The 9705-nt window shown below is 48.8% G+C and overlaps 1 protein-coding gene across 2 annotated transcripts in view; it reads left to right on the forward strand.

The window, feature by feature from the left end:
* Positions 1 to 4929, forward strand: part of SELENOI (selenoprotein I) — a 30392-nt gene extending 25463 nt beyond the window's left edge. The window contains exons 6-11 of one of the 2 annotated variants that reach the window (XR_005778097.1): positions 607 to 715; positions 824 to 872; positions 1330 to 1510; positions 1585 to 1767; positions 3686 to 3811; positions 3877 to 4929. Coding sequence is in view for 1 of the 2 variants with exons in the window: in XM_040427089.1 (XP_040283023.1) it covers positions 607 to 715; positions 824 to 872; positions 1330 to 1510; positions 1585 to 1767; positions 3686 to 3730 (567 nt within the window). In the remaining variant the exon portion in view is untranslated. Of the gene's footprint in view, positions 1 to 606; positions 716 to 823; positions 873 to 1329; positions 1511 to 1584; positions 1768 to 3685 lie in introns of both variants that reach the window. The other variant, XM_040427089.1, reaches the window with a different exon arrangement.
* The last annotated feature ends 4776 nt before the right edge of the window (positions 4930 to 9705 follow it).

Genomic DNA, 9705 nt, shown 5'->3' on the forward strand with positions numbered 1-9705 from the left:
AGGTTCTGCAGCAGCCGAGGTGTGTGTGTGTGTGTGTGTGTGTTAGGAGGTTCTGCAGCAGCCGAGGTGTGTGTGTGTTAGGAGGTTCTGCAGCAGCCGAGGTGTGTGTGTGTGTTAGGAGGTTCTGCAGCAGCCGAGGTGTGTGAGTGTGTGTGTGTTAGGAGGTTCTGCAGCAGCCGAGGTGTGTGTGTGTGTGTGTGTGTGTTAGGAGGTTCTGCAGCAGCCGAGGTGTGTGTGTGTGTGTGTGTTAGGAGGTTCTGCAGCAGCCGAGGTGTGTGTGTGTGTGTGTTAGGAGGTTCTGCAGCAGCCGAGGTGTGTGTGTGTTAGGAGGTTCTGCAGCAGCCGAGGTGTGTGTGTGTGTTAGGAGGTTCTGCAGCAGCCGAGGTGTGTGTGTGTGTGTGTGTGTGTTAGGAGGTTCTGCAGCAGCCGAGGTGTGTGTGTGTTAGGAGGTTCTGCAGCAGCCGAGGTGTGTGTGTGTGTGTTAGGAGGTTCTGCAGCAGCCGAGGTGTGTGTTAGGAGGTACTGCAGCAGCCGAGGTGTGTATGAGTTGATGTAGCAGTGCTCATGTGTGTTCTCTATAGCAATCACTTGTGCCTCTGGTTGCAGACTATCTCCTGTGTGTACCTGGTGACGGCAGTGGTCGGGGTGGAGGCCTGGTACAAGCCCCTGGTGTACAATGTCTTATACAGAGACCTCTTCACCACCTTGATTGTCGGTAAGAGCTTCACTAGAGCGCAGCGGTAAATCGTGCACACGCCGCGGTCTCCTGCGCGAGCGCGCTGCTGTCCAGTGCCTGTAAGTGATCGCCGCCTTTATTTTGCAGGTTGCGCGCTGACTATAACTCTTCCTATGAGTCTGTACAATGTTTACAAGTAAGTGCACTTACCCATCTTATAGTCTGACTTTCCCGGGGCCCAGAACCTTAAAGGGGTAGAGGACTCCTTTTGGCAGGGGGTTTGGAAATCCCCCCCCCCCCCCCCCCCCTCCTGGACAGACCTGCAAAAGGGAGGCATACTTACCTGCTCCCCGCTTGCTAGGTCCTGGTTCCTTCGCTCCCTGTCCTCGGCTGCCTCGCTCAGGTCTCACCCTGGCTGCAACGGCAGAAAGGTGAGATCCCTGGCCACAGCAGTGCAACCCCCCCCGGTCATGTGACCAATTGACCTGATGCAAGAAGCGGAGTACGTTACTGCTGCAGCCAGTGATTCCCCCTACGACCTGCCTCCGCCACTGGATGCTGGAGAGACGCAGATGCAATGCAGGCCTACAGCGGAGTTTCTCTTTCACATGCTGCCTGCTGATGGTTTCCTTTGCCGGTTTTGTGTTGCTCAGGGGTTATCGGAACAACACTCTGAAACACAAGAGCTTGTACGAGTCCATGCTGCCGCTCTTCTCCCCCGTGCTGCTCTTCATCCTGTCCACGCTGTGGGTCTTCGCCTCGCCCTCTCAGATCCTGGAGGCTCACCCTCGGCTCTTCTACTTCTTGGTGGGGACCACCTTTGCTAACGTTACAGTAAGTGGCCCCCCTGCTTGTCTGCCGCCTGTCCTCCGCCGTCTTCCTCCCGTTCACCGTCTCTCTTCTCCTAGTGCCAGCTGATCGTGTGTCAGATGACTAACACCCGGTGCCAACCTCTCAGCTGGCTCCTCATCCCCCTGGCGCTGGTGGTGCTGCTGGTGGTCTCCGGCTTCGCTCACAATATGGAGGCTCTTCTGCTGGTGGTGTTGACGGCTCTTGTAACCATCGCACATTTACACTACGGAGTGTCAGTGGTGAGTGTGTCCTACCCTAACCAGGGGGCTTGAGCTCGGACCACCGCTAATTTCCCAAATGCATGGGCTTTAGGCCTTCGTGTACCCCTCAAACAGTGGGGGCCCTGCGGTAGGGATCGACCGATTATCGGTTTGGCCGATATTATCGGCCGATATTGAGGATTTTGAACGTTATCGGTATCGGCATCTATTTTGCCGATATACCGATAACGTATGGGGAACACAGAACGCGCTGCTGACAGCGCTCTCTGTGTTCCCTCCGCAGCACAGGGGAGAAGGAAGCAGTGTCTCCTCCCCCTGTGCTGCTGCTGCTGCCGCTGCCGCCAATGAGGGGATAGAACATAAGAGGAGGGGCGGGGCTGTGGCCGCTGCGCCACCAATGAAGATAAGCCTTTCATTCATTCATATACAGGAGGCGGGAGCTGGCTGCAGAATCACATAGCCGGCTCCCGACCTCTATGAGCAATAGCTGCGGTCCGCGGTAGTTAACTCCTCAGGTGCCGCGGATCGCAGCTACCGCTGATAGAGGTCGGGAGCCGGCTATGTGATTCTGCAGCCAGCTCCCGCCTCCTGTATATGAATGATCGATAGACTTATCTTCATTGGTGGCGCAGTGCGCCCCCCACCCCCATCCCGGCCAATAGTAAAAACATTGGTGGCGCAGTGCGCCCCCCCCCCCCCCCCCCCCCCCCAGTATTAATCATTGGTGGCAGTGGCCACAGGATCCCCTCTCCCCTGCTCCTCCGATCGGAGCCCCAGCTGTGTAAGCCTGGGGCTCCGATTGGTTGCCATGGCAGCCAGGACGCTATTGAAACCCTGGCTGCCATGTTCAGCTCCATGCTGCTGTGTGCACAGAGCACAGAGCAGCAGGGACAGTGTGAGCTCCTATTCACCCTGATAGAGATCTATCAGGGTGAATGGGACAAGGGTTCTAGTCCCTAAGGGGGTTAAAAGTTAGTAAAAAAAAAACACAAAAATATTAAGTATAAATGAAAAAGATTTATAAAAAAAAAAATACACATTAACAATAAACAAAAAAAAATACACATTAACAATAAACATATTAATTTTCAGCAGATTTGTGTAGGAATTTTTTTTTTTCTCAAAAATGAAAATTCCCAGAATATCGGTATAAATTATCGGCTATCGGCCTGAAAGTTCACAATTATCGGTATCGGCCCTAAAAAAATCAATATCGGGTCGATCCCTACCCTGCGGTATACTGGGTTTTAAGGGAATGTCCAGTAAGAATAATTTTTTATTTTTATTATAAACAAATTCATACTTCCCTGCTCCCCGCCGCTGCGGTCCTCTGCGCTGTCTCTGTTCTCTTCATCTTCTGGTCCTGGCACCGATTACGTGCCCCGCTGTGACCATGCCCATAGCCAGCCGGATGTAAACTGTGCCAGGACCGGAGCGGTGAAGTATGAATCTTCTGTTTCTGGGGTCAGGCTGAATAAAACGTTTAAAACGTCTCAGATGGGACGATGAGGGCATATCGCTAGAATACGCCCCCATTGTCTGACACCGAGAACAGAGCGGGGAAGGTGGTGGCTGGAGGACCCCAGAGTTCGGCCACCACCAAGGCCGTTCCCCGTAGTAGCCACCGCTCCCATTCATTTCTATGGGGCCGGCTATTTTAGGAGGCCCCATAGAAATGAATTGGAGGGCGGGCTGCGCATGCGCAATGCTCCCTCCACATTTTTCGGGGCTTCGTTTTCCGTGTAGGTGCAGGTCCCACCTCCTAGCGATATTGCCCCCATTGTCTGGGATGGGAAAACCCCCCTTTCAAGGGCTTAAATTAGTTGTCACTAGGGGGTTAAAATGCAGCCGCTCGAGCTGTGCGCACGACTATATTGGCATTTTTCGGGAGGGTCTCTCCAGTCTGAATGGGGGTAATCTCCGTGGTCTCTTGCAGGTGAATCAGCTGAGCAGACACTTTAACATCCTGACGTCTCGCTGAAGAAGCCCAGCACGGACTGACTAGAGGAGGAGGAGACGGTCGGCCTGCAGTCTGCAGAAGTCCTGTAAACCATCTCAGCGACTGCTTGCCCCTCACGCCCAGGAAAGCCTCAGCTGCTGCCCCTCACCGCCCAGGAAAGCCTCACGCTGCTGCCCCTCACCGCCCAGGAAAGCCTCAGCTGCTGCCCCTCACCGCCCAGGAAAGCCTCAGCTGCTGCCCCTCACCGCCCAGGAAAGCCTCAGCTGCTGCCCCTCACCGCCCAGGAAAGCCTCAGCCGCTGCGGGGGAAGCGTACGCGAAGATGCTGTACATAACAGACCGACTGAATGTGTGTCCCCCCCCCAGCCCTGCCCCCTCCCCGGCTCTTTACTTTTTAACCCTCGTGCTGCTGGGCACATGAACCGGGCGTCGCGCTCTTTCCCAGATGCCCTGACGCATGGCCGCAGCCCGAGCTCCGATAAAGCAGCGCCGACCAGAACCACGCTTTTTATTGATATTTGCATAATGGTAACGTTGGTCATGTGATATTACCTCATCCAGTAGCTGCGCGGCGTCGGTCGTCCCTCCAGTATAGCGCTAGGTAAAGCCTTCATCATTGTGTAAAGGAAAAGCTGTGCTTACTGTCAGGGAATGGAAACGCGTTTTAAAAGTACACCCTGATACACTGTAACGTACATCAGCTGTGTGAGTAGTACCGATTTAGGACGGTTTTCCAGCGTATCGGTGTAGGTATTAGCTGCCGGTCACTAGAAGGCATTGTGCTGCTAGAGCAGTTTGTCTGTGTTGATACACTGTAACAAGCCCAGCAGCTGTGTGGGTCTCAACTGGTTTGTGAAAGTGGAAAAATAATTTTTTCCTTTCTCTGACAGGAAGCAGAGGACGTTACCTGCCACAGTGTTCAGGCTTTACATACACTAGACTAGGGGACCCCTGTAAGACGGTGTAGGCATCAATGGGCATTGCTTTTGTGGGGGGAGGGGCGTTCTATCCTTTTTTACTACTGAGTCACCGGGGGTATCTGGAGGTCACTTCGCTCTCCCAATACCTCCGCTAATGGAGCATCGCTGGTGGTAGACGTCTTCCACATCAATTTATTTAGAGAAAATCTGATTACTAGTGCAGCCTGAGCTTCAGGTCAGCGTCATGTGACTTCTGCCAGCTGGCTCCTCCCCTTCTGGGCTGTAATCTGCCAATCAGATTACTCAGGTCTTTAGCTCAAGGCAGAATTGGCTGGCAAACCAAGGGTAGAAACCTAAGGAGACCCGGGCAGAAGCTCCCCGTCTAACGGCCTTATTAATCAGATTTTTATTTATTTATTCTTTTAAATCTTAATCTGCTACAAAGTAAAGTGAGAAATGCGGAAGAGATAATGACTGAGATGCCCCACCCCCTAATACTTGCCCCTCCCCCTTTTCTTACAGGGTCAGTTTGTCTGGTGGTAACTTTTTTTTTTTTTTTTTTTACCATTGCTTTCCATTTTTTTTGGTGGTGGGAAAAGATTTGCATGGCGTTTTCTTAACTTTTCCCGTTTCTTGTACAGTTGTTTTTTTAAATATCTGAAGCCGTCTTCCCCGTGCTTGAATGAAGAGTGTATCTAAAGCCATCTGTTTTCTTTTGGACGGGGTACACTTGGATGTCCCAAGCACGAGGTTAAGCGGCATCGCGTGTAATTTAGTGGTGGTGCTATGTTTCGTTATGATTTCAGCTCTGCAGGTAGCTGTTATTTGCAGTTGTGCATTTAGGGGGGGGGGGGGGGGTGGATTCTGCTTTACACCATGAGATACAGTTGCCATTTTTATTTTTTATATATTTTTTTTTTTTTTTTTCTCTCCAGTGTGTGTATCATCTGTGTTGAATCGACTTCATGTTGAAGCGTTTTTTTTTTTTTTTTTTTTTTAAATAAAAATAATTTTTATTTTTATATTTTTGGAGGGGAGGACACGTCAGTCTACACCTCTAGACCCACTGCCGGGGGGGGAGTTGTGATGCATTATTTGTATACAGTTTTACTTTGATCATTGTGGATCTTGCAGCTGAAATCCTTGTCGATCAGGTGGCAGGGGAAAGCTTGCAGCTAGCTAGGTTCTTCCGCTGCAGCGGCCACTACTGGAGAAACGTAGTAATTACATCACCTCCATTAAGTTGTATGGGTTGTGTCGAGTCCTCCAGAACATGACGTAAACACTCCCCCACCCCCTGAATGGCTGCCGTGTCCTCCTCTCCCCATGTCCTCTAATACCTAGGACACTGGCTCAGGCTTTCTATGACTGGAACAGTAATTGGAATCCGCTCCCACCTCTGCACCCATGAAACCCCCTGAAACTGAAAATGTCGAGCAAATGTTGTCAACTGTGAATTATTTTATTTTTTCAGAAAAATCCTGTAAATATATTTGAGAGATCGACAAATGCAGGATACGAAAAAAAAAACTCTGTGTAACTTGCCGATGTTACGTTTTTTTTTAATTTGTATGGCTTTAACTTTTCTGGGATCTGACCAAACTTATGTATTTTTAATTTTATTTTTATCAAAAAGTTGCATTTTTCCAGAACGCTTTGTTTATAAAAAAAAAATTAAAAAAATCTAAGCTTGCCTTAAAGCATGAAGAGGAATGGACTGTATGCGGTCCGGGAGCGTCCCTGCGGTGGATGTGCCATACGTATATCTGCGCTCGTGTGATTGCTCGATGGAGTCATTATATATTGATTCTTTTACATAATTAGTATTTTTTATTTAATGTTATTTATCTGTTAATTTACAGTCTTTGACCTGTGTAGGACACTAGAGGGGCTACTGCCTCCCTGACCACAAACCTGGAAATAAAATATAACGGTTTCCATTCTCATGTTGTGCCGATACTTTCCCATAGTGTTGTTTTGCTGCGTATCTCTTAGTATAGCTGCTGGTCGCCGTCGTTTGCGGAGATCCATGGTTATTACAGACTGTTACCAACACACTCTACTCTATACAAAAACGCCTGTAAAAAGCGCTTACCAAATACGCTCAGGTGTGAACCCAGCCTTAGGCCTTATGCACACGGGCAACATCCGTGGGACGGCAAAGACAGAAACACCACGGAAGCACTCCTTAGTGCTTCTGTTCCGCACGTGAATGGGTCTGCATCTGTGATGCGGGGTGCACACGGCCGGTGCCTGTGTATTGCGGGCTGGGCAACAGCTGTGCGCATGAGCCCTTATGAAGACTGATTCCACTGACAGCTCCAAACTCCTCTGCACACTCCCACAGTTATATGATAAGATGACTGCAGCCACCACTAGGGGGAGCTAAGGGTGTACATTTCTATAACCTCCTCTGGAGGGAGCTCATTAATGTACATGTACACAGATACCACTAGAAGGAGCATACTACATTTCACTATCTTACAGCCACCACTAGAGGGAGCTCAGGAGATTACCGCATAGAGATATATACAGCCACCACTAGAGGGAGCTCAGGAGATCACTGCATATATACTTATACTTGTCTGACTGCTGCTGCTGCAATATTTGTGATTTTATATATATATATATATATTTTTACACACACAGAGCAAGCACTAGAGGGAGCTTGGGAGACTACTATATATATATATATATATATATACACACACACACACACATATACAGCCACCACTAGAGGGAGCTCAGGAGATTACTGTGTATATATATATACACTGCTCAAAAAAATAAAGGGAACAAAAATAACACATCATAGATCTGAATTAATTAAATATTCTTCTGAAAATACTTTGTTCTTTACATAGTTGAATGTGCTGACAAACAAAATCACACAAAAAAAATAAAAAAATCTAAATCAAATTTTTCAACCCATGGAGGTCTGGATTTGGAGTCAAAATTAAAGTGGACAAAAACACACTACAGGCTGATCCCAACTTTGATGTAATGTCCTTAAAACAAGACTCAAAATGAGGCTCAGTAGTGTGTGTGGCCTCCACGTGCCTGTATGAACCTCCCTACAACGCCTGTGCATGCTCCTGATGAGGTGGCGGACGGTCTCCTGAGGGATCTCCTCCCCAGACCTGGGACTAAAGCATCTGCCAACTCCTGGACAGTCTCGTGGTTGCAACGTGACGTGGTGGAATAGAGCGAGACATGATGTCCCAGATGTGCTCAATTGGATTCAGGTCTGGGAAACGGGCGGGCCAGTCCATAGCATCAATGCCTTCGTCTTGCAGGAACTGCTGACACACTCCAGCCACAATGAGGTCTAGCATTGTCTTTCATAGGAGGAAACCCAGGGCCAACGCACCAGCATATGGGTCTCACAAGGGGTCTGAGGACTCTCCATCTCGGTACCTAATGGCAGTCAGGCTACCTCTGGCGAGCACATGGAGGGCTGTGCGGCCCTCCAAAGAAATGCCACCCTACCACCATTTACTGACCCAATGCCAAAACCGGTCATGCTGGAAGATGTTGCAGCAGCAGAACGTTCTCCACGGCGTCCTCAGACTCTGTCACGTCTGTCACATGTGCTCAGTGTGACCTGCTTTCATCTGTGAAGAGCACAGGGCGCCAGTGGCGAATTTGCCAATATTGGTGTTCTCTGGAAAATGCCAAGCGTCCTGCACGGTGTTGGGCTGTAAGCACAACCCCCACCTATGGACCTCGGGCCCTCATATCACCCTCATGGAGTCTGTTTCTGACCGTTTGAGCAGACACATGCACATTTGTGGCCTGCTGGAGGTCATTTTGCAGGGCTCTGGCAGTGCTCCTCCTGTTCTCCTTGCACAAAGGCGGAGGTAGCGGTCCTGCTGCTGGGTTGTTGCCCTCCTACGGCCTCCTCCACGTCTCCTGATGTACTGGCCTGTCTCCTGGTAGCGCCTCCATGCTCTGGACACTACGCTGACAGACACAGCAAACCTTCTTGCCACAGCTCGCATTGATGTGCCATCCTGGATAAGCTGCACTACCTGAGCCACTTGTGTGGGTTGTAGACTCCGTCTCATGCTACCACTAGAGTGAAAGCACCGCCAGCATTCAAAAGTGACCAAAACATCAGCCAGGAAGCATAGGAACTGAGAAGTGGTCTGTGATCACCACCTGCAGAACCACTCCTTTATTGGGGGTGTCTTGCTAATTGCCTATAATTTCCACCTGTTGTCTATCCCATTTGCACAACAGCATGTGAAATTGATTGTCACTCAGTGTTGCTTCCTATTTTTTTGAGCAGTGTGTATATATATATATATATATATATATATATATATATATATATATACAGCCACCACTAGAGGGAGCTCAGGAGATTACAATATATATATATATATATATATATAGCCACCACTAGAGGGAGTTCAGGAGATTACTACATACAGATATATACAGCCACCACTAGAGGGAGTTCAGGAGATTACTACATACAGGTATATACAGCCACCACTAGAGGGAGCTCAGGAGATTACTGCATACAGATATATACAGCCACCACTAGAGGGAGCTCAGGAGATTACTGCATACAGATATATACAGCCACCACTAGAGGGAGCTCAGGAGATTACTGTATATATACTTATACTTGTGGTCTGACTGTGCTGCTGCGATATTTGTAATTTTATATATATATATATATATATATTTACACACACACACAGAGCAAGCACTAGAGGGAGCTTGGGAGACTACTGCATATATATATATATATATATATATATATATATATATATATATATATAGCCACCACTAGAGGGAGCTCAGGAGATTACTGCATACAGATATATACAGCCACCACTAGAGGGAGCTCAGGAGATTACTGCATACAGATATATACATCATCCACTAGAGGGAGCTCAGGAGATTACTGCATACAGATATATACATCATCCACTAGAGGGAGCTCAGGAGATTACTGCATACAGATATATACAGCCACCACTAGAGGGAGCTCAGGAGATTACTACATACAGATATATACAGCCACCACTAGAGGGAGCTCAGGAGATTACTGCATACAGATATA

The sequence above is a fragment of the Bufo bufo genome, chromosome 4, assembly GCF_905171765.1.
Source record: "Bufo bufo chromosome 4, aBufBuf1.1, whole genome shotgun sequence".
Taxonomy (NCBI): Eukaryota; Metazoa; Chordata; class Amphibia; order Anura; family Bufonidae; genus Bufo; species Bufo bufo.